This window comes from Colletotrichum fructicola (genome assembly GCF_000319635.2).
Source record: "Colletotrichum fructicola Nara gc5 chromosome Unknown KSG_Nara_v1_contig06, whole genome shotgun sequence".
In the NCBI taxonomy this organism is placed as follows: Eukaryota; Fungi; Ascomycota; class Sordariomycetes; order Glomerellales; family Glomerellaceae; genus Colletotrichum; species Colletotrichum fructicola.
The window spans coordinates 48,208-75,521 of record NW_027094056.1 but is presented as its reverse complement, the minus strand read 5'-3'; the positions used below and the strand labels follow the sequence as shown (position 1 = coordinate 75,521).

General features: G+C 50.7%; 6 protein-coding genes across 6 annotated transcripts; 1 reads left to right on the top strand and 5 right to left on the bottom strand.

Annotated features, from left to right (window-relative positions):
• Nucleotides 1-2,417: 2,417 nt before the first annotated feature.
• Nucleotides 2,418-3,306, bottom strand: ctxA-0 (Cholera enterotoxin subunit A; the record flags this gene model as incomplete). Its single annotated transcript, XM_032028371.1, has 2 exons — nucleotides 2,418-2,601; nucleotides 2,654-3,306. The coding sequence occupies 2 exons, from the start codon at nucleotides 3,304-3,306 to the stop codon at nucleotides 2,418-2,420; spliced, it is 837 nt and encodes a 278-aa protein (XP_031875346.1).
• A 3,435-nt stretch (nucleotides 3,307-6,741) lies between these two features.
• On the bottom strand, nucleotides 6,742-8,350 carry CGGC5_v010289 (uncharacterized protein; the record flags this gene model as incomplete). Its single annotated transcript, XM_066152310.1, has 5 exons — nucleotides 6,742-6,869; nucleotides 6,939-6,954; nucleotides 7,988-8,012; nucleotides 8,207-8,240; nucleotides 8,320-8,350. The coding sequence occupies 5 exons, from the start codon at nucleotides 8,348-8,350 to the stop codon at nucleotides 6,742-6,744; spliced, it is 234 nt and encodes a 77-aa protein (XP_066008197.1).
• Nucleotides 8,351-8,818: 468 nt separating this feature from the next.
• On the bottom strand, nucleotides 8,819-9,713 carry CGGC5_v010288 (uncharacterized protein; the record flags this gene model as incomplete). The annotated part of the gene is made up of 4 exons (XM_066152309.1): nucleotides 8,819-8,912; nucleotides 8,977-8,987; nucleotides 9,129-9,226; nucleotides 9,290-9,713. 4 exons carry the CDS (start codon nucleotides 9,711-9,713, stop codon nucleotides 8,819-8,821), a joined length of 627 nt encoding a protein of 208 aa, XP_066008110.1.
• Nucleotides 9,714-11,498: 1,785 nt separating this feature from the next.
• On the bottom strand, nucleotides 11,499-11,946 carry CGGC5_v010287 (uncharacterized protein; the record flags this gene model as incomplete). Its single annotated transcript, XM_066152308.1, has 3 exons — nucleotides 11,499-11,559; nucleotides 11,619-11,677; nucleotides 11,752-11,946. 3 exons carry the CDS (start codon nucleotides 11,944-11,946, stop codon nucleotides 11,499-11,501), a joined length of 315 nt encoding a protein of 104 aa, XP_066008313.1.
• A 7,858-nt stretch (nucleotides 11,947-19,804) lies between these two features.
• CGGC5_v010286 (uncharacterized protein) lies at nucleotides 19,805-20,764 on the top strand (the record flags this gene model as incomplete). Its single annotated transcript, XM_066152307.1, has 6 exons — nucleotides 19,805-19,807; nucleotides 19,866-19,882; nucleotides 19,944-19,991; nucleotides 20,039-20,473; nucleotides 20,615-20,639; nucleotides 20,717-20,764. 6 exons carry the CDS (start codon nucleotides 19,805-19,807, stop codon nucleotides 20,762-20,764), a joined length of 576 nt encoding a protein of 191 aa, XP_066008312.1.
• Nucleotides 20,765-22,160: 1,396 nt separating this feature from the next.
• Nucleotides 22,161-23,250, bottom strand: CGGC5_v010285 (uncharacterized protein; the record flags this gene model as incomplete). Its single annotated transcript, XM_032028175.2, has 6 exons — nucleotides 22,161-22,234; nucleotides 22,291-22,296; nucleotides 22,329-22,365; nucleotides 22,431-22,732; nucleotides 22,797-22,808; nucleotides 23,223-23,250. The coding sequence occupies 6 exons, from the start codon at nucleotides 23,248-23,250 to the stop codon at nucleotides 22,161-22,163; spliced, it is 459 nt and encodes a 152-aa protein (XP_031875521.2).
• Between the last annotated feature and the right edge of the window lie 4,064 nt (nucleotides 23,251-27,314).

The window sequence follows — 27,314 nt, the reverse complement described above, 5'->3', positions numbered from 1 at the left end:
CACCCTCACGCTTGAGGGGTACAGCTAAGCCTAAGTGTTACGGTCAGCTATCCGACAGTAGGGTCTGCTAACAGAAGCTGGGGATTGATACACTATAACAGTACACTGGGTCGTGGTCTGAGTCGTAGGTCGTAGGCTGATAGTAGATCGGATCTTCAGAGGCTAAGGTGATCAGTCTTAGGCTCAACAAGTAATTCGCAGTGAAGGTAAGCTGAGAGTATCCTGAGGATAAATACTAAGAAGTTGATTGCTGAAGAGCTATGGAAGTCTGACCTTGAGCCGGGCTCAAGGTCTTACTATATACAAGTCCTGAACAGTTTCCTTGTCCAGTTACGGGTGATCACCTAGGTGCATGGGGTGATCGCGATCAGTTGGCAGGACCAACTGATCACTGAGCGTTCCTTCCTGTGCTCCACTGATCGTTCTTTTATCTTATCATCACGTGACTTGTACCATAGTCCTTCCGTTTCCGAGTGAGTCCCTGTTGTTCCTGTGATCCTGCAGTACAAATGTCCTGTTCTAGCCGCCTAACGCCCGGGTGGGTCGGTTAACTGTTATTCCTGCATAACGGGTCGTAACAACTTGGTCTCATGCCTCCTAGGAAAAGTGTACCCAGGTTGCCTTTATCATACGTGTGCTAGGCCTTTGTATGTTGATGTTAATGCGTCGTCGAGGGGAGGTTTTTAGAGCCGTAGCACGATGACGCCTCATTCGTCTCATGACAGTCAGGCATCGAATTGTAGTAGAAGCCTGAATAGCGAGTCGAGATTGAAAATCCTCCCTTCACTAGTGAAAAACAGAGGCCCCTAGCCTGCCTAGGAGGTGTTATCAAGCCCCGGCCATGATAAGCCATTGTACAACGTCATCTCTATGCCCTGCGTCGTTTGTAGAGATGGGCCGAGAATGGGTTCATCGGACCGTTGGAACCTAAATGGGAAGGGGCTTGGGGCTTTCGAGACCGGGGTGTGGAGGGCCTGTCCACCTACCCACAATTTCTGACCCAAATACTTCAGACCTGCTAAACCGGTCAGGCCGCTCGGCCGTCAGCTGTCACATATGTCAAGCGTGGTTTGCGACTAGTGTGCACCACTCCCCATCCATTCCTCTCTCCGGATTCCACTGGCGGTGCTGTGACTTAGCACTACCCGCAGGCCTGGTCCGGCTGGAGATGACCGAGACCCCGGCGTATCCTAATCGCCTTGCCTCGAACCATGCAGATGTGGGTCTAGACCTCAGCAGATGGATGGATTTGCGCTCATAGAGTCGCATTCAGCCGGGCTGGGTTAGAAGAATGGCGGGAATCAGATGCAGAATATCTCCCTCACCGGCCGGGAGGAGATTTGAGGATACGTCGTCGGCAATTGCTCATAGTCGGTTACCTATATCATTGGTTCAGAGTTTCGGCTTCACGAATTCGCCATCCATCCCAGGGGCCAGTGCGGCGGTGCCTGCAGGTCTAGCCTGATTAGGCACGACAGGCATCCCTAGCCCCTCCCTACCCCTACCCCTACCCACCCTAGATCTAAGCCAAACCCTAAAATGTTATTGATCTTGGGGTTTGGTGGCCAAGGGGGGGGGGGGGGGGGTGGGGGGGGGTGAGGGACAAAGCAGGTAATGGGCGGGTCGTGCTTTTGTTGGCGTAGATGGGCCAAATGATTAGTGCCGAAGCGACGACATGCTGCGAGGGAGTTGCGGCTGAGGGAGATGTCGACCCTAAAGCAGCTGCCGGGACAGAATCCCTCACAGACTTGTGTTTCGCGCCCATATACGTCGTCGCTTTGCCTCTCATAATATCGTGATCATCTGTGCAGCGCGAGCATATGCGTCTCCCGAACCGTCGAAAGCGCATCTCCTGAGGACTGGGAATCGAAGACCTGTATCGCATCCCCAAACCACTGCAACACCTGTATTTGATCGAGATGACCAGTTTGGGCGCACGATCGCCAAGGGTTCTCCAATCTGGAACGAATGTAAGGTGCAGTCTTCTTCTGCAATCACTTGGCCGTCGGCTGTACGGGCTAAAGTCTCTGCCCACTCGTCTTCCGTAGGTAAGCTGAAAGTATCCGAGTATATGTACAAAGTTGATTACTGAAGAGCTATGGAAGCCTGACCATAGGTTTTTTCTCAAGTCATACTATCGTCCTTAGTACAAATGGCCACCGTACGTACGAGGGACGGTTACCATCGGGATCAAAGACAGTAACCAGACAACGGACACTGTTCAGGACTTGTACATAGTATGACTTAAGCCAAAGCTCATGTTCAGACTTCTATAGCTCTTCTGCAATCCACTCTATAACTAAACATTCTACGAACAGTTACAACCTAGCTTCACCCTGAATTACCTCTATAACTAATCTCCTTGCGCGTCTTTTCCACAACCTTTGTTCGGTGCTTGTTTGATACAAGTCTTCTTGTCAAAGCCTCATTTCGTTTGTAGACACCTTACGAAGGGGTGCTTCTCCCAGATGAGGCTTCTCCAAATATATAGTCTTGATTTCAGGCGGATTTAGGGAGGTTCGCGTAATGGCAGTAGTAAGTTTTTCAGACAGCCCCCGTATCAATTGGGGCACTCGAGCGTGAGCTGCTAATTGGAAGGTGCTTCGCATGAGTCAGCTCGAAGCACCATGTCCAAGGGTTTAACCAGACATACCTCGGAAAATCAGAATTGAAGCCTGACTTCTTGCCAATGTCGCGCTTCGAAGGTTTGTGACTCTTCCAGGGCTCTTCACGCCAAGCCTTGTGGTTTGGAGGGAAGCCAGCCAGCTGATATTGCACACCACCGGCGGCCGCCGAGCCGTACTTTCTTTTGTCGAAGTCTTTGTTCATGGTCGACTTCCCGAGATTCCTGCCTTTCAACTGTCTCCAGGAGACTATCTGTTCGTACTTGATGCCTCCCAAAGCCGCGAACTCGAGTTCCCCATCGAAGTCACTGTATTTACCAAGGGTGCCAACAGTATCAACCATGTTTGGGGTAACGTGAATCTTGTAAACGAAGGCCGAAGGCTTCCCGTAAACAAACGTTGCTGCGACGGTTTCGCTGGTACTGGTGGAGACGAATCCGTCTTCGTCCCGGCTCTTTATGTCATGGGTACCTTTCATGTGATTGAAGAGGCTGGTGTCCGCAGTTTGAAGTCCGAACCTGGTTTGGCCCTTCGCGAGAAACCCTCCAAGTCGTTTGATCTCTCCGGGCGATCTTGTATCGCCCCGGTAGACGTACGACACCGTAGTAGGGGCTCCGTGACATAGAAGATGCCACAACTGGGCCCCCAAAAAGAATAGGAGGAGCGGGCGATGTCGGAACATTTTGGTTGAAAATGTGAAGCCGGAGAACAGGATGAGCGCAAGCCAATCGCAGGTGGAAGCGAGAGATGGAGAAGAGTGAAATGTGATGTTTTGGGAACCTATAACCACAGCCCTCGGATGTGCCACGGCGACCTAGGAGTTTATCCTAGGTACGATCAGCCCCTAGACCGCATCCTCCTGAGCGGAGAGACTCCTTGACATCTGACCTGTATTTAGGTGGAGTTGGATCCTACGGCTTAGCTACTCTTTATTAACAGGAAACTTTTGTTAGCATCCCAAAGACCTCCATTCAGCACGGATTGCCGATGAGGAAGGCTTGCCGACCGGCCTGAACGCAGCCCCGCCGAAGGCACGTGGCTAACGGCGTCCCCGGGCGACTGAGCAGGAAGCGGGACGGGGTTTTGTGTTCGCCTGTCAAGTATCGGAGTTTCCGAACACCGTCATGTCTGTGCCCCAGCGCTAGGCGAAGAGAGACCAAAATTCATGTACCTAGCTTCGCGTTTTTTTTTTAATTCATCAATGAGTTGCTTTAATTCTATTCAGCTTCAGTGATATTTATGATCAGCTATGCCTAGAAATGAAGGGATGGAAAACATTCTGCGGGTCGACCAAAAGTCGCGATATTCCGCGTCATCTACTTATCAAAGCGAGGTCACATTGGTTTTTTCGAACGTTCTCGCCGTACACGGGTCGCAGTAATATCGTTGTCTAACATCCTCCCCACCGCTGATATTTTAACACTCTTTCGTATCGTATACAAACGATGTAATATTGCTCCTACATATCATAATGATTTCCTTGGCTCAGCTTCTGTCACGGTCTATGGACCGGTGTTCGGCCGTCGGCAAGACCCTCAGCCACGACTCATTGGACCCACCAAATCCAATGGCGCATTCGCTAGAAGGTTCCATAAATATCGACAAGGTCAATGGCAAGGTTATAAGAATGCCCAGGAAATAGGGAGGATACGGTTCTGTTTCCTGTTCTTCAAGAAGATTTATTGTACTCGTAGTAGTAGGCTAGACCAATGGCATCGACCTTGTCCTAGACCCTTACAGCTTCTTACTGTTCTCGTGGCCTCTGTAGCTATCGCCTTCCCGGTCTACCTCTTCCATGACGGAGGGGTGATTATTGACATGTGTGCTATCGATGCAGGTTGAAATCGGCAATTCCGCTTATTATTCGTCCGCTAGATTACTTAAGTTGCCGATTGACTACGTCCGCGTCTGCAGAGCTGGCCCAAGTAACAGCAGCGGCGCTTTGTAGGGCGAGGCCAAGCTCGCCGACGCCAACACTATCAAGGGTTCCAGTGGCTACCTGAGACACTTTGGTAACCTAGGCGACATCATGAACTTTGCTTTAGGCTGCTCCAGTGATGCTTGGGAATTCCTCGTCCTACCTGGCGGAAAGACCTACCGTCTCGACGCTAAGAAGAGCGGCAACTCTATTGGTTCTATTCATGTCTCTTACAATAAGGGCCTCTAATTATGGGGCATTGGACCCAAGGGGACGGCCAACGGTAACGGCGATCTTGACTACTGCGCTCTCAAGCCCGTGAGCCAGGGAAAGGGAGAAGGAAAGGGAAAAGTCGAGTTCGAGGGGAGTACCACCACCTAGACACACATGTCCTCATGCGTACTCAATAATCACGCTTTCCACCACAGCTTGCTGTGACGGTTGGCTATCTGAAAATACGGAGCTTATCATAGAAACCGGGGACTGACGCTGTAGATCAGATACGTTAGCACTAAGTCGCAGTATCACAGACTGCAGTGGATCAAGTATTCAAAGGCTAAGATGATCAGTATTAGGCTTGAATGAAGTATTCGCAGTGAAGATGAGCTGAAACTATCCGAGGATGTTTACAAAGTTGATTGCCGACGAGCTATGGAAGTCTGACCATAAGCTTGGCTCAGGTCAACCTATAAACTAGCTCTGAACATTAACATTGTACCAACTACCAGATTCGGCTGCCCATTAGCAACGATTCCTCGATGGCGGGGTCTTGCTAACAGCCAATCCGTCCACTTCGCCATGCTGTTACCACCCGTTATGCAAGGATAACAATTGACTGACCCACCTGGACGTCAGGCGGCTAGAACAGGACATTATTACTGAAGAATCACGGTAGTAGTAGAAGTAGTAGTGGTGAATACAGCGTCTCCAGCGACGAGAGACGTTTTGGGCGCGATGCCGACATGGTCTATGCTAATATAAATCATGTTATAGGTCCACGTCTTCACCTAGCGCTCCTGTTCAAACCGCTCCAAAAGGAAGCAGATCTTCTCACCTGACCAGAATCCTCTTATCAGCCATCCTTTTCCTGGGTCGCTTCATCCACAAGAAAGTTAGTGTTGAGTCTGAGACTGATCACCTTGACCTTTAAAGATTTGAGCTACTACACTCTACGATACTGCTACGATTTGACACTACGACATTGGATCTACAGCGTCAACCGCCAACTTCTGTGAGCAGGCCATACTGTCGGATGGCTAACCGTAGCAGAAGTCCGCCCAGCAACTACTCTCTCTCACCACCACGTCCCACACCAAGCGCGTAAACTTGACTCTGATTTGCGAAGGGTTTGCAACGACTTTCGACGAATCTGAAGTCCGAAAAGCCGAAGGCCAAAAACGGTATCCAACGGGTAAGGTACACTGTAAGTTTGCCGGGAAAGTCGTGGGGATGTCGGCAATCTCCGAACCGATCGGGATCAGCGCGTGCTCGTGCTAAGCACTCTCCTTGCAGCACTGGTCCTTGAATCCCCGACTGATGGGCGGGATCCTACGTAAACGCGATGAGACCAGCTCAACCGGGCTACGCGCGGGTAGAAAAGAGCGTCGCAACTACTTGTTAGCTTTATAAAAGGCAAACAACCAGGTCGCATCAAACTGACGAAGTCTTCCATCCCAGAGAACTTACCAAGCATGTGCTGGTATGAGAGCTCGTCCATTGAGCGACGTAGTCGGGTATCCATCCGGCGAGAGATGAGTGCACGAGGGTTCATGAATTTCATAGCCGAGTGGATACTGGCTCATACGCTGCTGGTCTTCATTCTTTGTTACCTGCTATCTTCGATATCTCCATCCCGCGGATTGACCTGTTGCCCTTCCTTCATCTGAAAATCAAGCTAGCAGGTATCTGGGTCGAGGAGCCTAAACGCATTGCAGTCCGTGGATTTCAGCTGCCAGTGATACGACCCAGCGCGACTCTGTTAGCCACCTCGTTGTTTTTACGATCAGCAAGGCGCTTCGCGAGATCACTGCCGGTCCAGAACATGTTGTCTAACGGCTAGGTCGGATGCTCTGCGGAGAATCATTGAATCCGTAGGGATACTCCCCTCCCTCGTCGCGGACCTGCATTGAGGGTGGACTGCGAGCGAGCTTGGGGAACGATGCCTTGGTTATGCGTCAACGTTGGGAACGGCCATGGCAATCATACATCGACTTTCTTGCCGGGCGTCCGTAGCACGGTGAACCCTTCGTCCGCCATGAACTGCCCGCACCCCCATGTGGGGAAACCCTCTTGATTGATTACTTCGCCGCCACCGCAGGGGTTTTGAGCTGTCCGATGAGCTCGTCAACACGACGTCGCCCATAGAACATACACCAGCAGGACGGGCATGAACTCACGGCCTACGAGGCCTGTCTGGCCCCCAGTACTCGGTAGGCGTTAGACGAAGGGGTCGGTAATTGGCGCCTTGATCCAGCGGAAGGACCTGGTAGCAGAAGGACCAGGACCTACCTGGTGAACAGCAAAAATCTCTGCACTACCGACCTCAGTTTGATGCTGCTTATTGACGGGGACCTTCTTTTGACTCTGTAGTCTGGCTTCGCACCTATTAAGGGCAGCGTCGAAAGACATTAGTGAGGAGGCAACGGTGGCCTACCCTCCACCCTTATAGTCGGCGGGAGCCTCTAGGACCTGTGAGCTCTCTAGGGCGCTATTTTAAGGGGCTAATCATCGACTCAGAAGGCTTTCAGGCCTTCCTCAGCGTGACAGATTTCTTTCAGAAGATCTGCCCGCGGTACTAAGAGATAGGCTGCAGCCTACTCTCTAAACAACCAAAAAAAAATAAAAATAAAAATAAAAATAATATGTTATAACGGAACTAGGGCACCAGTGGGAACTAGGGAAGGATGGAACACGTAGTAGCCTGCGGGCAATACTTGGAGGACGTTAGGAAGCGGCATGTGCTTAGAGTATATACCTAGAACCTGCGGCCCTCCACGCCATATACCCTTCGGGAGGTCTGCCGCAAGGGCGTTTTGCGTCCTTGCCGCCACGGCGTTAAATATAAAACAAACAAACAAACAAACAAACAAACAAGGGCAGCGTCGACTCGTGGTTTGGAATGCTGGGGGGCGAGGCTGTACAGAGGAGGGTCGCTTCCCTTCAAACTGGACGAGATGAAGAAATCCTTTGTTAACGGGAGCTTCCTTCTGATACTTTTCTTTCCGCGCCGGTCGAGGCGCGCGCTTGACCACAGGCAGTCTTCGTGTAGACCTAGAAGACGAGCCTTCATGATTAGCTCCGCACCGTCGGAGGCGCCGATGGCTGCCGAGAGGGTCATTTCACTCGCATGGTAACTAGAACAAAGGTCACTCCCTGCTTCTTCATGAGGGAACCCTTGCCAAAAAGCTGAATCGCATCCAGCAGATCCGCGTCGAGCCGAACGCACCAGATAGGCCTGAGGAACAGTTCCACTTGCGCAAGTTAGGACACTGAAGTCTTTCAAATCTAAAATAAGACACTGAGCTGAAGACGTTTCTAATTATAGAGTAAAAATTGCAAAAGCGCGTCAATTTCTCGCCCACTGTCATTGCTAATTGAACTGAGCGACTTGAATGCAATACATAAAGCCCGCGGTTGAATATTTCGTGTTCGGGGCAGGACCAACCGTGTTATCAATTGCTTCATCATTGCTTCGTTTTCTTCCACTCAAGTATCAGCATCTAACATCTATTCAACGAGAAGTTTCTGCACTTTCTTCAATATGTTGACAGTACTTACCATATTCCTCATTGCTTTGAACTTCTCGCATGCCTATGCTGTTTTAACTCCTTCTGAACGCAGCCGTCTTGCCTCTGTTGAAAAGCGAGCGCTGACATCCTGGGTGTCCATGACCAAAGGAAGCGACTGGCCATGCTCATCATCACAACTCAAAGATATTGAGAAATCGATTGAGTATGCGAAGATCTTGGCGAACGGAGCCATGGTAGCTCTGGATAATACTGGGACTTCATCGAAGGCCTATGTGAGATGGTTTGGCAGTACGTCAACACACACTCGTCGTTCTTGCGTCTTGCCGCCAACGATGTAGTTGGACTCTTTTGCTTCTTAGCTTGATCCATGAAGTTGAGCGCTAACCGTGCTTGTGATAGAAACAAATACCAATAAAGCCCAGCTTTCTACGATCAAAACCAGCCACTTCGGGGCACCAAATAGATTCCTGCAGACGCCATCAAGCACCGTCAAGTCATACGATGAAGGCGGTCCGAACTCCCAAAGACTAGTCTATGCATGCCCCCCCAAGGACTTTCCCTTGTGTAACGGCGGGGTGGCAGCTGCCGCCATCAATTCTGGCGACCAAATGTTCAAGGTCCCTATAGGCACATAACTATTTAGTGCAGAACAGGGGATAACTAATGACAACGAATTTGTCCTTACCGAAGCTGTTGCTTTGTCCCACAGTTAGCTGCCCTTACCTGCTCGTAACATCATGGATGTTTTAACAAACTAAATTTTTAGTGGGATAATCCCAAACTTTGTCTCTTTTCTAACGGTAGTAGGACCACCCTTCTTAGCTGCCGTTGTTGCACCTGGATTTGGATATATCCATCACATTTGTCAGTCCAGCCTCGGCCCCAACCTCTCCGATCGAAACGACCAATCCATCGGCGGTGGTAAAACGTGGTTCCTTGTTGAGTCGTGTTAGATCACTACACCGGATATTTTTATCTGGCTTAAAGGTTGATCGAACCGATCTTGACATTCTTTTCGTTAAAGATGAGCAGCTTCTTAGCGACGACAGCGCCACTGAGATGAACATCCGCGGACGAGGCAATGCCGGTAACGGTACTAGCACGTTTTAAGGTCAGGTCAATGACTCCAGAAACCATGCTCGTCGCAAAGTCGAGTATAGCATCCTGCGGTTTCGCTTGACGGCCTGTGCGTTCCTTGAATTGGGTGGCGACAACCTTCCCTTTCGTCTTCATATTGGTGAGCTTTTCAAAGGAGGCCGAGATGGTCTCTTGCTTCTCAGATGACGGGTTGATGTTGTAGTCAATAATAATAATAATGCCGAGCACCTTGGCGGCGGCGTTGACGACGTGGATCTTGAACTTGGATCTATTGGCGCGCTTGCTCAGACCTGCGGAAGGCGTCTTGAAATCGGTGTTCAGCATAGTGGCTCTGGCCTGGACATCCACAGGCTCCCCAAAGTCGTCTACACGGTCAAAGACAACGGAAGTCCAGTCACGGGGGACCTCTCAATTAGCGACAGGGGTATCTGCCATAGGTAGGGGGGAGGCGGCCACATAGATAGCAGCCAGGCCCATGAGGAAGACAGACACGGAGAACTTCATTTTAGACAATGAGTGGATTCAATGGTCTCCGTAGATGTTGCGGTGTGGTGTGTAAAGTGAAAGTAATGACCAGTAGTAGCGTTGAATCAGTTTGATGGCGGTGAGTAAGGGAAAGACGTGAAGAAATCGACAAAGTTTGATGTTGAGCCTTGAGGCGATAGTTGTTTTGGGATCGTGTGGGCATATATAGCCGCCGCTGATGTGTAAAACATGGTCCTGATCCATGATTTGGGGTCCGAAAATGCCTTTTGCCTCCGGTATTCTGTCGTATGGTCCACTTTCTCTATGTCTCCCAGGAAGCGTACCGGCCCCGCGGTGACCAGGCATAATGTGACACATGCGTTGGAGTAATAGAAGGCGACATACGCGCTGCATTACTTACGATATCACTCGAATCCTCCATCAAGCTAGCCAGATGCACCAGGTCTGCCCCTGGGCAGCGCCTAGAGTCATGAATTGAGCCGTACACGTGCTCCACTGCGGTACTGTAACTTCCTTCCCTCCGCTAATGCCGATAAGTTCGCTAATAACTCTGCAGGGCCAGACGGGACACAGGGGTCGGCTCTGTCCAGGTTACCGTGAATCACGTTCCCAAGTGTCCCGCACGGAAAGGCAGAGAGCACGAAGGCGACCATCAACATACGGGGGACCAGGGAAGCGGGCCGACCACAAGCTTATGCATTCTTTCCCCTCGAGAACCCTGTGGCCGGGGCTACCCTAGAAGACCCGTTCGTCGCCGTACCCCAGCACTTTTTTCCTCCGCGCCGGCCGGATCTAGCCTTTCCTTGGACACCGGAATTGAGCCGCAGTAACCAGCTCCACATGCTTCGGGCGCCCCGGTGACTGTATAGACTGATGCTGCGTAGCGCAATGAGGCGGCCGATTCGCTTGTCGGCTTCGACGGCTAATTGGCAGATATTGCCGATGACCACAACGATCGGCTAAACGACCGGACCGAACCACTGGGCATGACAACGGCTTGCCATACGAGCGCTGAGGCCACCTGTGTCTGTGCGCCATTCCGGGCGGTAATCTGGCAGAATACCGCTTCGGGCGGGTGCGGTCGGGGTCGGGTGGCTCGAGCGTTCTCGCAGATTCCGTGAGGGGGGGCGTCAAGGTTAGGGTGGTGCAGCCGGGTTAGGGTAGACTTAGGATGTGGTAAGTTAGGGTAAGGTAAGGTAAGACGCTAGGGGGACTGGGAACCCGGACGAGCCCAGGCAGGCAGGACAAACGAACGACCCAGCAATTGTCCACCCCGTCCGTCCCCAGCCGGCTGGCTCCCCTCCTGAAGAGACATTCAAGTGGAGGAGCGTTGAGCAAGCAGCATGCACGTCAATTCATTTGTAGCAATCACTAATCAATAAAAAGACGCAGTTAGATAAGGGGACGGCAAAGCCCGGCCCAATAGACACGTTCCACCCCGAACCCAACTGGTGCGACTCTTGTCTAGACGAATACAACAACGTGCTTATAATGCCGCCTAAGACACTACACACACACGCACATAGCATAGCCACGTGCAGTTGAACGAATTAAAGGGAAGCAGAAAGGGTCAAAGACTTAGGTATAAAGCATGATGTTACCCACCGATATACCGAGCAGGTTTCAGCGAACGAATGGATACCAGCAGAAGAGGCTTATGTGCGTGAACCAGGCGGGGTATAAACTAATAATAATAGTAGTAAACAACGCCAATGACGGTTTTAGATAGGTATTTAGACCTACATAGGCTTTACTTTCCAGGCAATTGGGGTAATCGAATCCCCTTGGTTATCTTGTTTGAGCTGGACCAGAAACGGCGCTTAATGGAATGGATGTAAGGGTCTAGGACAAGGTCGGTGCCATTGGTCTAGCCTACTACTACGAGCATTCCAAGCTGGAGGAAAGAAGAACCATTCTGGGAAAGAGTGGTGCCCTTCTCATCTTTAAATACATGTGAGTCTTCTTCCAGAAGCTTCCATTGAGTATGGGCCGACAAGGTTCTCATAACCTTCCACGATATTCTGTAACCTTCCAAAGTATTCCATAGCTGAGGGTCTAGCCGAAGCTTCATATCGGTCCATAGACCGTGACAGCTGCCGCCCTGGCTGTGAAAGCCTAGGGACTAAAGGGTGCTGTTGGTCAACCTTCTGTAGGCGTGTAGCAAAGCGTAGGCGTGCCCCTTCGAGGGCTACTTTTGCCGTTGGCAGGCCAGCATCTCGAAGGAGGCTACTAGTGGGCGTAGTCTTCCAGACGGGTAGGATAGCCCTTGCTGCTGCTGTCATAACCTTCTCTACCCTCTTTACTAAGCCCTTCTGCCTTGTACTAATAGTAGCTGCCTGGTTATTAGCACTGCTGCTAGTAGCAGTAGTGCTGCTGTTTCTGGCTGGTCTCTTTAAACCTGCATACCAGGTCTCAGCTCCGTATAGGGCGGTTGGGAGGACACAGGCAATAACAGCTTGGCGGGCAGCAGCAGCTGGGAGCCCCCCTTTGGTGTTTGATAGATGGCGTAGGAACTGGGCTACCTTCTTTGCTGCTGCTACCTTTGTATCGACGTGGTGCCGGAAGGTGAGTTTCTTATCAAACCAGACCCCTAGCCATCGTATAGGCTTAGTTGAGGCCTTGATAGTTAGGTCCTTTGCCTGTATCTCTGGTAGGTCTTCCCTCTGCTTATGTTTCCTGCTGAAGTGGATTGCTTCACACTTAGCTGGGTCAAACGCAACCTTATTATCAATACCCCAGTTGAGGATCTGAGTTATCTCCTGGCCAAGGGCTGCAGAGTTTCCCTCTAGAGAAGGGCTAGTAGCCAGCAGGCCTATGTCATCTGCATAGCCGAACCGTAGCTTCTGGTTATCAGCTAGGATATCAGCTACATAGAGCAGAAAAAGGATAGGGGATAGCGGAGAGCCCTGAGGGAGCCCACAGGATAGGGGGAAGTCCTCTGTAGTAGTCTCCTCTAGCCTGACTCGGGCGGTCCGGCTAGAAGCAAAGGTAAATATCAGCCTAATCAGACTACTGGGCCAGCCTTGCTGTCGTAGCCTAAGAATAAGTCGATTTCGTAGAACAGAGTCAAAAGCCCCCTTAACATCCATTGTTGCTAGAGTTGCGGTAAGCCCTAAGTCTAGAGCCCTTTCGATCTCATGGGTTAGACAGGTTGTTAGGTCGACTGCAGCCCTCCCTGGCAATGCCCCAACCTGCTGTGGGCTAGCAACCCCTTCCAGAATGGTGAGATATGCCATTCTCTTTGCTATCAGCCGCTCTAAGCCCTTGCCTAGGCAGGATAAGAGGGCTATTGGCCGCCAGGATCCAGCCTTTGAGAAGTCTGTTTTCCCCGGCTTCTGGATCATAACTACCTCTGCTTTTCGGAAAGTCCTAGGGAAGTAGCCTATGCGGACACAGGCTTGGAAAAGCTGCTGTACCGGTGTAGCTATTAGGCCCCAAATAGATTGTAGTAACTTAGTAGTGATCCCATCAATCCCAGGGGTTGTAGCCTTTGTGAGAGTAGCCTGGCGTACTTCCTCTATGCTGACTATGTGCTGCCAGGGTATTAGACGCCTTGCAACTATAGGAACAGTGAACGGGTTCCCAGGTAGGTCGTCTGCAGCATCAAATCTCTCTAATAAGGCCTTCCGCAGGGCTTGGGCCTTATTGTAACTGTTGTTGATAGCCTGTCCATCCACTATTAGAGGTGGGGCCTTGATAGCTAGCCCAGACTTACGCCAGCTTAGTATCTGGTATAAGTTCTGGTTAGACCCAGCCTCCTCAATCTTAGCAGCCCAGTAGGCGCGTTTTGCCTTCCTGACTATAGTCAGAAAGGCCTTCTGCTCCTCTAGGATAGGCAGTGGTATTACTAGCCCAGGTTCTTGGGCTTGTCGTCGCCTAGCCTCAATAGCTGCTCGATGGGCCTCTGAACACTCTTCTGTCCACCAGGGGGCTCCCCTGCCCTGGTTAGTCCGTCTCTTCCCTACTGCTTCTATAGCTGTAGAGAGGAGGCTGACTAGTTGGGTAGCTAGAGAGTCTATTTCTGCTGGAGTAGGTGTATCCCCTAGGGTAGGTAGGGCTGGGATCCCCAGCTTAACTAGGTCAGCTAGCCGGAGTGTAGCTGAGTCTGGGACTGTAGGGTGGCTAGTCTGACGCCTCTGTTCCTGGGCCTTGCTTATCGGTATAATGGTCGTAATAGCTTGATGATCAGCCCCTGGGTGTATATGTGGGCTAATATAGGCCTCAGCAAAGGGGATGTTTGAGAAGGTTAGGTCGAGGGTGTGCCCATAAGTGTGGGTAGCAGCTCCAACCTCCCCAATAAACTCAAGATCGTGGCCTTCAGCCCATTCCGCGATGTCGTCTCCCCGGTTCCGGCTTCGGGAGCCAGGTTCCCAGTATGAGCAGTGCGCGTTAAAGTCCCCAGCAATAAGAGCTCCTGCTGGCGGTTGATAGCCTAGGAGGGTACTTGTTGTATGGTTTATAGGCTCGCCTGGTGGCCTATAGACGTTTATGATAGTGAAGTTGCCAACCTTAACCCATAGGATATCCCTTGATTGGGTAGGTCTTTGTTGTTGTATCTGCAGCCTTAGACCTTTACGTGTATAGGTCATAACCCTAGGCCTTGTGTCCCTGCTGTTCCAGAAGTCTATTGGCACATATGAGTTATAGCCTGGGTGTGTGTTAATTTGCATCTTATCTCTATAGCCTATCCAGGGTTCCTGGATCAGTACTATATCGATCTGATCTGCCCAGCAGAGCTCTAGGAGAGCTGTGTGAGCTGGACTTATCTTCCCCACGTTACACTGGGCGACCCGTAGTACCCGTGGGGTAGCCGTTCTGAGCCTACTGCTCTGAGTCGAGGTCGAGGTGGGTATAGGCATTAATAACGTTATAGTCAGGCTTCTGTGCTACCCTCTGGCTTCTGCTGCTGCTTGGAAGCGGGCGGATAGGGCGGTTAGTTAGGGGGAGGTGTTACGACCCGATATGCAGGAATAACAGATAACCAACCCACTTAAGCAGCGGGCGGCTAGGACAGGACATTTGTACTGCAGGATCACGGGAACAACGGGGACTCACTCGGTAAACGGAAGAACTATGGTCCAAGTCACGTGACGATAAGATACCGATCATATTGGATCAATATGATCCAACACGACTTGGGGGCCGAACGATCATTCTGGATCAGAATGATCCAGATCGACCCAAGGTACAAAGGAACATGTTCGGAATTAGACTTGTATATAGTATGACCCTGAGCCTGGCTCATGGTCAGACTTCCATAGCTCTTCAGCAATCAACTTAGTATTCATCCTCACGGATACTCTCAGCTTACCTTCACTGCGAATTACTTGTTGAGTCTAAGACTGATCACCTTAGCCTCTGAAGACCGATCTACTACAGCCTACAACCTACGACCCAGACCACGACCAAGTGTACTGTTATTACGTCTCAATCCCCAGCTTCTGTTAGCAGACCCTACTGTCGGATAGCTGACCGTAACAGGAGGGCATCAGAGTCCTCAGTTTCATCCTCATCCATACTGCTGCTGCTTCTAGCCATGCTAGCAGTATCTGCAACAACAATTGAGTCTTGTGTAGGTGTGGGGGGGCGAGGGCGCTTTGATGACAGCAGTTGCCTCTGTGTAGCGCTTAGCCTAGCCTTAGCTTGTTGTGTGCTTCCTGGGGGGCAGGTCTGACTAGTAGAGAGGTTCTTGGTTGCTTCCTCTCCAGCTTTTCTGATCCCTCGCAGTTCCTTCTGAGTTGGGATAGTGAGGCTCCCATTCACTAGTAAAGGTCTAGCTGGGCAGTCTGTATGGCTTGATGGGAAGGGCCCATAGCAGTTAGCACACTTAGATCTGGCTAGGCATAGCCCAGCCTCATGAGTATCTAAGGGCTTGCCGCAGTTCTCACAGAGGGCTTGCCTGGTGCAAAAGCGGTTTGAGTGAAAGCCCTGGCAGCCAGGAGAGTGTCGCTTAGGGGTATGCTTCCTTGGGGGAAGCAGACGGGCAGGGCCTGACTGGCCAAACAGGCGGAAGCCTTCCTTAACCTCTTGAGGGAGGGCAATAATCAGGCTTTGCGTGGCTGTAGCTAGGTTAGGGCTATCTCGGGTTGGGCGCCAGGAGAGAAGTCTTTGCTTTGTCCTTAGAAGGACCTCCTCCTCTATTTCAGATTCTAAGCCTACCCTACTACCATCAAGGCTTGTGAAGTAGAGGGGGCAGAATCTTCTATTTCCTACAGTCCGCAATCCCTAACCTTTTCCCCAAAACAGGGAGAGAGAGTCTACTGGAGCCCTCTCAGTACCTAGGGGTCCTAATAGTCAAAGGGGTAGCCAGCCCCTTTAGCGGGCGTCCAGACCACCGGCTCGCCACCGCCCAGTCCTTAGCCACCCAAATAGAAGTTTGCACCTTAAGCAGGCCGCAAGGGCATATCCCTCTCTAAGCCTACCGACATGCGCGTCCGTCCTCTCGAGCCAAACACACCCCTTCTCAGGTCCTCCCCTACGTCCAGTCCACAATAGCGACACCCTACCAGCTTCCAAAGCGCGCGGCGCCATCCCGGCGCGAGCGGTGACCCAAGCGTTCCTCCCGTTATGCCGTGATACCCCGGGTACGATCCGAGTGAGGGCCGGGCCCGGAGGCCGGGCCCTAAGGCGATACCATATCCGACCGGTCCCCCTAGGGGCAATTCTTCAACACCCTCCTTCCTCCAGCAGCCCGAGTGCGAGTCGGGGTTGTTTCCTTTCTGTAGCCTGCTGCTCGAATGTGTTTGCTACGGCCCACTGGTTGTCCGAGGGCACAACCCCCCGGGCCAGCTTCCCGTTACCCGCCGCCGTCTCCGACCGTGCTTCCAGCCTCACAGCTGGTTTTCGGCAGGCCGACCATGTCTTGCCCTAGGCTGTCCTGAGGGCTACCCAGCCGGCGTAGCCTCCATCTATCCCATGACTAACCCGCCTCAGTGTCTGTCTGTCTGGAGGTATTTCCCAGATCTGGGAGGCGTGAGGGTGCCCTGTCTCTGCCCCGAGAAGCAGTGTCGGGTGGTTTTTACCTAGTTCCCTCGAAATTGGGCAGCTTCGCGTTCGCATTTCGGTTTTCGGTCTCTCGATATCTGTCGATTTTGCTGGTGTTTTGGTGGTTGGTGGCGCGTGTGAAAATTTTTGTGCGACGCCAAAATCCCTCACTTCTGGTCCGATCCCGCCCTTCCGCCGCACCAGAAAAACTTCGTGCGCAGCGCCCGCCACCACTTGCACTTGCGCGCCGTAACGTCTCTGCACTGGCTCTACCTTTAGAAAAGATAGGTTCCCAGGCGGCACCACGAGGAGGTTGCAGAGTCCGAATTTCGCCGCCCTGAGGGGCAAATGCCACCGAGGAAAACGAAGGAAAAAACAAGGAAACAACAGAACAACCTGTTTTTCCAGGGAAAATCAAGGTCCGGACATGAGATGCTCCCATGCTCTTATGATTAATGGGTAGAATAGCATCTTCCAAACATCGAATACCGAAATCCATGCGAGTTCTGTCCCATGCAATTCGATTACGTTGGAATTCCGCCATGCAGTCTTTCGTTGGTCCAGGTCGATAATTAGCAGCAGGAAAGATTCGTACGATTCTGCACACACGAATTTTTTTTTTTCTTTCTTTTTTCTTTTTTTTTTCTTTTTTTTTCTTTTTTTTTCTTTTTTTTTTCTTTTTTTTTTTCTTTTTTTTTTCTTTTTTTTTCTTTTTTTTTTCCCACTCCTTTCTTTCTTTTTTTTTTTTTTTTTTTTTTTTTTTTTTTTTTTTTTGAATACCGGTCCGAGAACGCTGGGTGAGCCGGGAAGCCAGAATGAGAACCTAAGCATCTTCATCCAAGACATCAGCAGGGCATCAAACCTAGCGAGGTAGCAATCTGGCCAGCAAAGCTCAATCGAACCAGTGTCGTCGCGGCCACATGAGATCCCACTCACCGTCTATTGGGAATAGCACAGCCTTTGCTGTCTGCAAGTGTAGTGCAGTACATGACTCGACCCGCGAACACGGTGATGCCGGTCGGCTCGGAGATTGCCGACATCTGCGGCAATTTCCCTGCTAACTTACCATCTACCCACTTTGCAGCAGCCGCAGCTCCTGCCGATTTCATGACTATGGGTTTCAACTATTAAGAGCGTCTTGTGATTTGTTGGAGTTGGAATTGAGCCTGAAAGGGAAGGGAAAGAAAAAAAAGTATAAAGGGAGAAGTCTTGAAATAAAGCAGTATACGCACTATTTGAGCAGCGCAGTGTGAACGTTAACAGGTCACACACCGTTTGTTGAATCCAGTCCTGCACCTAGTCCTACTATGCATAAGCACTTACTTATTAGACATCACCCTAACATGCTAACAGCAGTAGGGCAAACTTGCGTTGTATATTAGGGTCATCCCAACGTTGTTAACAGAACCGATCGTTTCTCCTTCATAAGATAAAGGGCAGGGCGGACTACAACAATCGTCCCCAAGTAGCTATAGATTAAGACCGCCACAAGCAACAGACCAAGCTACAAACCAACCAAGGACGCTACTGTATTACAAGACCTCATACTGTAGTCTGTAGACCCCACGTCGCCCCGCAGCGCTAGAAGGCGTCAACAGAGATGACACGTGCGAAGGCAAAACATGGTCGCATTAGATTCAAGGACGAGAGAATATTTCGCAATAGATCCTCAAAATAAATCTCCGCAATAGAAGAGATCAGTGGCCATTGCCATTCACAGGAGCGCTCGAGAGCACGGTCGATAAGTAACGAACGATATATGTGTAGAAGACTTTAATACGGGTTATAATCAAGGAGCATGTCCTATTAAGTGGAGTTCTTTCAGATGTTCAGGCTGTCACGGTCTATGGACCGGTGTTCGGCCTTCGGCAAGACCCTCAGCCACGACTCATTGGACCCACCAAAATCCAATGGCGCATTTGCTAGAAGGTTCCAGGAATATCGACAAGGTCAATGGCAAGGTTATAAGAATGCCCAGGAAATAGGGAGGATACGGTTCTGTTTCCTGTTCTTCAAGAAGATTTATTGTACTCGTAGTAGTAGGCTAGACCAATGGCATCGACCTTGTCCTAGACCCTTACACAGGCCCATAAACCCATCCCAACAGCGTATATATACCGCTCAAAAAGGGGAAAGATTTGGTTCTCCCTACAGCAAATGTTCAGCCGCCAGTCTTCGTCTTTCAGTACCCATTTAAGCTACATTCCCTCTAGGCCTCAACCCACCTTTAGTTGTAACCGCATCTTGGACAATCCATAATGAGAACGCGATACTTTGAGCTCTGTCCGAACAGTAAATCAACTACTGTTTTAACTCAAGGATTCCTTACCGGTTCTCGCCTTCTCATGGTAGAAATAAGACAAGGATGAAACGAGTTAGAATTTACTCTACATGGTCAGCTCGTATTCTGCAAAACGTGTTCAAGGGTCATACGTATATCCCTGAATATGTTACTATCTACTTCCCCTGACTAATACACCGCCCCCTTATGTGACGAGTCGCCTCCCACGAACCGATTACGGCGGATCCGCCAACCACTACTTTGAATAAACAGCTTGTAACATGTTTTCTATTTCAGTACACTCCCGGTCTAAGAAGACTAAGGCGCTGGGAGGCAGGCGGGGGGGAATGCACCCATTGCTAATTATAGCAATCATGAATCAACCAGCCAGGGCGCTGGCCAGCGTCACGGTTCAGTGCGGAATGGGGAACAACAATGATAAGTAGATCACCATCGAAGCTTCTTCCTTAAGACCCTTAGGTCTAATACCCTCTATAAGTCTACCACCTTACTCTAACTAATATAACGGAGGGATATAACACTACTTCTCGAACCTCATCCCTACCTGTTCAGAAACACTTAAACGGTTCTAAACACCGGTTACTGGTTTGCCTACTACCGAAAAGCTCTGACGTATACATAGTCTAGAGACCCACTCAATCCCATGGTTCCTCAATGCTTTTGCGCACTTCTTCTCGCGGTCGCTTCGCTGACCACCGCCGCAGTTATACGTCCCTTTGCTGTAAGTTCACGCATTACGCTGGCGTGATCCTACGACTGGTCGCTGATGAAGATGTGACTAGGGAAATGATGCCTACTGGGTGGACACCACGAGGTCACATGGCGGCAAGGTTTGGGACTTTTCTGTCTACTCGGATGGCTATAAGAAATTCGATAGGGATGGTGATCGGAAGGTTCTCGACTACCTCGAGATCGATACCAGGAACAAGCGCCTGACCGTCTTCAACGCTCAGAATGCATTCGACCTTACCAAGCCTCGTCTGAAGATGCGCGAGGTTCTCAGGGAGTGCTGGACCATAACAGGTCTCAAAACCAACGAGCTGAAGGAAATCAAGGGCTCTATGGTCCAGAACGACGACATGAAAAAGGCTCTTGCAGACTGCCGCAAGACCATGAAGCTGGGAGCCGTGGCCCCTTTCGCTGTATCAGCTGCGGATAAAACCAACGCCCAGAAGGCTTGCTGGACCAGGATCGGAAAGACCATCTTTGTTGCCTCCATTAAGGGCGCCATTGCGAGTTTCGACATCAAGAAAAAGCTTCTCAAGGTAGAAGTGGAAAACTCATGGCAAGGCGACAATATTCTCTTCACTTTGTCTGTCTGAGTAGTGATTGCACTTAGCCTATAGAAAGCGTACGAGAGGGGCTCGAAGTTTCTATGTGAGCTTCCTGGGGCATCCCCAAGGGGGAGTTATAAAAGTAACCAGTCAACCATCCTCCTCTTATCCGCCTCTAGTATCATGAACCGACCCACCACGAAGGTATTGAATAAGACGTTTTCCTAGGCATACTTAGCAATCTCTCAACAGAAGCCCGCCTCGCTAAGGTCCGATATTAGACAATGGATGACCAGGACGAGCAAAAGGATCAGCACCTGTGTCCCTGAACTCATTGAACTCATAGAGACCAGATGTCCTTCCACGCCTTCAAACCTAACGTCTGTACAAAACCACAGCCACTGGTCAAACAAGGCTAGCCACACTTCTCATAGCCCTAGTCCAAGCGCAAGTGCTTCGGCGTATAATGCTGCAGAGGTAAAGGCTGACTAACGAACCTGCGTCTCAGGCCACCGGGGCAAGATATGTCTATTGATCTTGGATAAATCAGACATATGCAGGGTGTGATTAGCCCATGCTCCGCAGTACCTATTGTAAGGGTCTAGGACAAGGTCGATGCCATTGGTCTAGCCTACTACTACGAGTACAATAAATCTTCTTGAAGAACAGGAAACAGAACCATATCCTCCCTATTTCCTGGGCATTCTTATAACCTTGCCATTGACCTTGTCGATATTCCTGGAACCTTCTAGCAAATGCGCCATTGGATTTGGTGGGTCCAATGAGTCGTGGCTGAGGGTCTTGCCGAAGGCCGAACACCGGTCCATAGACCGTGACACCTATCGTTCCAACGCGTTGGTCACCCTTCTAAGCGGCTTCCTCTCGGCATCTTGGATAGCCACCTCGTCCGCTTGAGAGCACCTGATGAAGAATCGTCATAGAGAGAATACAGGCAACAGAAGGCTCTGATGGACCTGATGATGTCCCTAACAAGAGATACAAGCGAAGGCGTCTGGATGTAACTGAAACGACGAAGGATCATGCAGAGACTGTCCAGAAAACTGCCATCCATCCCACCATAGATACTCTCTAATAGCCCTACCTTAGAAGACAGTCAGATGCACACCTATGTTTTTCTATAGCAGGATAAGGCTGGTATCAGGTGGTAGCGTAAGGCGGGCCCTACAGGCAAGCTTCGTAAGATTATGTGGTTCCCTAGACCCTCACCGCAACATATGCAGAGGCTCAGCGTTCTATTTCGCGAGCTCCAGCCCCCCGCTGTCGTGGGACCCAGACTGGGACTTTATAGTGTAGTAGCAGACGTCGTGAGAGGCATGATTAGGCAGTTAGGGTTATGGTTAGGTAGTTAGGGTCATGTGGGTTAGGCCGTTCGGGTTATGGGATATGATCCTCGCGTTTCAGCCGCAGCGGGTACCAATTGATTCGCGGTGTAGACGCTGGTGTCTCCTATGCTGCCGCGCAAACATCACAAGAGCCACAACGCTCACAACAAAAAAAGAAACAAAAAAAGGAAAAGAAAAAATCGAAAGAAAAGGGGGAGGGGGAGGGGAAAAAAATCACAAACGCATTTGGTCCTTATAGCTGGTGGTTTCTAACTATGTTACGGAGGAACGAGTCGATCATGAAGAAATTGGCAGCTGGCTGCTTGCAAGGGCGACCCAAGTGTACCGAATGCAATGTACCCGCACGAGCAAGCAACCATCCTCATAACCCGCGGTTAACCCTATCCCTCCCGCCACTGACCCGCCACCCAGGGTATGCTGTCCTTCCTACCTTACCTTAAAAAAACCGTTAGCATGAGAGACAAGCGGGATGAACTATCATCACGGCATACCTAAAGCTGCCCTCAGGACGAGACATATCAACCCTTACGATCCAGCATTTCCTCCATAATAACAGTCATTCCAGTCTGGGACCATGTTAGTGTTGAGCACTCGAAGAGCTGTTAGTACAGTAGGGAACGCTAGAACGTACCTTCGGGTCGTTCTCATCAAGGGACTTCGCGAAGTCGACGGCAAGGCCCTTAGTGACATGCTTGTCGTCGATGTTGTATGCACGGTCTGTGTAGAAGGAGCTGAGGACCACCTTGAAGATAGTGCCTTCCTCGACCTTGGTTGTGAAGCCTTCCGTCTCGTACCAGGTCATCATGATGCCCAAGTGGGGGACCTTGGTGTATAATGGTTGGTATGGGCCTGAAGTCTGTGTCTTGGATCGCTTCACGTGGGCGTTAGCCACCACCAGGGCCGAATTCTGAGTCTGGGCCATCGTTGTAAGCGCTGTGGGGGGGATCAGTCAGTAAGGTATGTTAGGAAGTGATAAGGGGTTGTTCGTTTCTCTTACAGCTAGTGAGAGCTCGGTAGAGAGGAGTTCGACGAAGCTGTTGCTATTATCGATGTTGCTGTTGTGGTTGTTGTTAAGCTTGTTATTAATACCGATAAAATGTGTGTGGTAGAAAAGAAGGAGGAGGAGGTTTAGAGACTGGAATCAGGTGATCTTATATACTTGACAGTCAATATTTCACCTACAGCGCTAAGTGTGTTGTGCAGCCTGGGAAGTAGCAGGTGGGTCGAGGGAGGGGGGGTTCAGGTCGGGAATGGACCTGTCCAGGCGAGCAAGGCAGGGGCAGCGGGCCCGAAAAGGGTAGTCAGGAATGTTCCTTCCACCCGTCATTGCCTCGTTCTTTCCAGTTTTGATTGCGCATTCTTTTCGTGTCGTAATTACCCTGTTACCTATTCCGCTGCAAGAAGGTGCGGCCCGAAAGCCTACCTCCGGCTGGGTCCTTCTGGCCCGACATTTATCTAGAGCAGCAGCCGCGTCGGCCACGCTTGCCGTTAAACGACCCTGGCTGCGCAGATAGAATTAGAAGAAATGGAGCCGTTCCATCCCTACTGATAACAATAAAACGCTGCAGGCAGTGTAATAATCCACGAGAACAGAGTGATCTCACGACCACGTACTTTCGTTCTCCTATCTCATCTAATCCAATCCCCTCATCTTGCTTTTCTGCATCCGCCCTGACCTGCTGAACTCCACTGAGTCCTCCCTCAGTAGTAATGATCTTACTTGACGCTGGTAGACATGCGTGCTACTTACCTTATATACACAGCACCATGGAACCTAAGATAGGCAGCCTGTGTATCGAATCAAGTCTTCTATTAAATGTCGATCTAGCATTGTCAAGTATTCCCTTAGTGAATTAACGTAAGCCGACGAGGGAAGCGAAAGGGGCGAATTGGCGCCCATGACCAGACCAGCCCGTACTTCCCGCATAGCTACAGAAGCAAGTGTCAGCGTAGCACCGTGCTCAAGCCTAAGCAGTCAATCAATCAATCGATCAATCAATCAACCAATGAATTCGAGGCCATGGCAGAGAATCAGTTAGACAAGCCCAGGACGCCAACCAGCTTGATAGTCTTGATCGAGACTGGGTGATGCGGACGAGTATTTAATCCGGCTGCTGTAGCTGATCCCGTCTCGGCTCCGGCCACGGCCCCTACGCCCGCGCCGGCAGCCTCGGAGATGATAATAGGGCTCATTGAGATTAAAGGTCGGGCTTGCGGCGCGTTTCAAACCGAAAATATAAATAGCACCGCTAACTACTAGACCACCCACTTGGGCAGTGTCACGGGACTGATCAGTCAGGACCAATCAACAGCTATCAGACAGATCAAGCAACTTTTAGACGAAGAGTCAGTCAATCAGACAAGCCTGACCTCTCAGCCTGGCTTCATTAATTGTTATTCATCGCCGGCAGGCGTGAGACCCGGGAGTATAGACTCGACCTCACTCGACCCACCTCATCCTTGTTGAGAGTAGTACCGCAATCCTGGTCAGCCGTCCCGTCGAAATCCAAGATCCAAGATCGCACCAGCTTCCACAACATCAAAAGACCCGAAATATTATCCTCGGGAAGCAAACCCTTGGTTTGTTACGATTCCGATTTCTCATCTGTGTTAATAAAATGCAACTGTGATCAACTTAGAGACCTTCGATAACCTCCCAACCCTCTATCGAGGAGCCTTGGTCCCGTTTCCTTCAACCGCCTCCCCCCAACCCGGCCGGCCCAAGTCCTCCTCTACTTCTTTTCACGATCCCGTGAATCCTCGCGTGCTTATGGTCGTTTGGCAGTACGCGATGGTCATTCGTTGGGTTGAGAGTGTTATTGGTATATTAGATCGCGATTTAGAAATGTAAGTGAGTAATGTTGGTGGTACCTAGCTCTAGCTGCCTTAGCTAGGTTGCTGGAATACGAAGCACTAGAAGAAGCGCTCTGAGCCGCGTAGCATGCTGTGAAATCGAAGAAGCAAATAGAAACGAATCGCGAGCGAAAAACGCCTCGGTATTAGTTACAGGCCTGGTCGGTAGTAAATAGGTCGAATGGTAAAAGGAAAAGAAAAAGGAAATGCAAGAAAGAAAGAAGGAAAAACGTGGGATCTTTTTTGTCTTGTATTAGACTCTGAATGCGTTTGGCACTGGGCGGCTGCCGGGGTCGCGGAAGCCCGGGCGTGCGCCTTGGTCTTGCCAAACATGAGTCTGGGCCTGAGTCTGGTCCTGGACCGGTGCTTGGCCCTGGACTGGTATATGGCGTTCGACTGGTGCTTGACCCCGGGCTCGTCCTTCGTTCTGTACTAGTACCTGGTCCTAGGACCTCGAGAACGGTCGCCCAGATGACAGAATAGTAGAGGGCCATTGTTGATAAGGACAAGGTGCGGCTTGCGCTAAAGCCACATGCTGCGCTTGAAGACCGTGAGGTGGCTCGTCCGCTCCTAGGTTCGACTGTTGGTGTAATGTCGTTGAGGGTTGTTGAGTCCTTTGCCGTCTGGGCCGCCGGCTGCGAGGGGTAGGTCGAGATATCTGCCGTTGTTCATAGTGACTCACAAGAGACCCAAAGTAGTCATGAGTCCCCTGCATGATATCCACGTCAAGCTCCTCGAGCATGATCCGAGCCAACCGCATGGTTGCAGCACCCCAGCGGATCCCTTCGGGAAGGTTCGCAACTGCCGTACCGAACTCTTGTAGCTTGTCCTCCACCTCCTCCACCGAGAATCTAGGTTCATGTTCGTCGTCCGAGTCAAAAGGATATGCCTCGATAGATGCGAAGAAGCCATCATCTGTTTATCCTCCGGTTGGAATGGGATCACAGTCGGGCAAGCCCATTTCTCCAAGGTAGAGGTCTGGCTCCGGCATGTTGGGAGCCCTGTTAGTTTCGAAGGCGGTGCCGGGTGTTACGGTCAGCTATCCGACAGTAGGGTCTGCTAACAGAAGCTGGGGATTGAGACGTAACAACAGTACACTTGGTCGTGGTCTGAGTCGTAGGTCGTAGGCTGATAGTAGATCGGTCGTCAGAGGCTAAGGTGATCAGTCTTAGACTCAACAAGTAATTCGCAGTGAAGGTAAGCTGAGAGTATCCGTGAGGATGAATACTAAGTTGATTGCTGAAGAGCTATGGAGGTCTGACCATGAGCCAGGCTCAGGGTCATACTATATACAGGTTCCGAACAGTTCCTTACGATGCTGGATAGCTGGGATAGCTCATATCCAACATATCCATGGATAGCTAGGATAGCTCATATCCAACATATCCATCCTTGTCTTGTGTCCGTACTGTTCCCGAAGTCACGTGACCTGTACCATAGTTCTTCCTTTTCCGATGGTTTCTGGTTACACCTGTGTCACTGCTTACATCTGTTCCGCGTTAGCCGCCGAGATCCCAGGCGGGGTTGTTCCAACGTGTTGTGCCTAACGGGTCGTAACACCGGGGCTGCCTTGGGTCTCTTGGGGGTTGCAGTTGAGACACGATGGATGCTGTCGGGTGTTCGCCATCTGCTTCCAGGTGAGAGCTTCGGTGGTTACGTCAACACGCTGCGCGCCAGCTTCAAGCCAGGTCCTCCTGATATCGGCGGAGTGGTTGTTTTCGGCAAAGCGTCTTCTCCCACGGGTTGTTGAGGACGTGGTGTATGTCCTCCAGGTCTTCGGGGAGGGACCTAGTGTGGTCTTCTCAAACCCAGATGTCCAATCAATCTTGGAAGAAATCCGTCATCAGGCCCTTGAGCCGAGGAATTAGCTCTGTGTTTCCGAGGTCTGGTGTCGCAGCTTTCTACAGCAGAGTCGCCAGCGTGCTGAAGACAAGAACCACTGAAGAGATAACGGTATTGAAAGCAGTGCTAGCCAAAAGGGGTCTTGCGACGTTCCTGATCTCGAATGCTTGTAAACGTTGTTGTCAAATTGTGTGTTATCAAACTTCGCTTGTCTTCGCAATGGTGTGAGGACCATTAGCGAGTGTTGTGCCTCCCTTCCTCGTCACCACCAGGCATGGGTGGGTTGCGTGCGAATGTTCCGAGAATAGTTCGACGTGCAGGTCTCTAGTAGATAATATTGTATCGTATGTAGTAAAGTGAAGTAACGTAAACGATCCGGTGTTTTGCTATAGCGAAATCAATATTTCTAGGCGTGGTGGTGATGAAGATGGGGGGAAGATAGAAAACGAAAAAGGGAAAAAAGAAAGAGATGGGGTAGGTAATGTAGTGGGGAAGGTATCAGCGGCAATTGCCTTTTCAGCTCGACAAATCCGTAGGTCAGGAAAGTCCAGCGCTCGACTTAGCAGGAGCTGCTCATTCAGATTAACGCGTGCTGTAGTTTTTAGTTTTTTTTTTTTTTTTTTAAAGGGGAGAGAAGGGGGGGGGGAACCCTCACGATTATCAAGAAATAAGCCCGATAGAGACCCCGGCTGCGAGTGTCTTTTGGTAATTGATGGATCGCTGGAGGGAATCTGATGCGCACCTGAAGAAACCGGACTTCTCGGACCACCGACCGCGATGTAATTACTGCCTTTGCGGACGATGACTCCGACCTATGAGA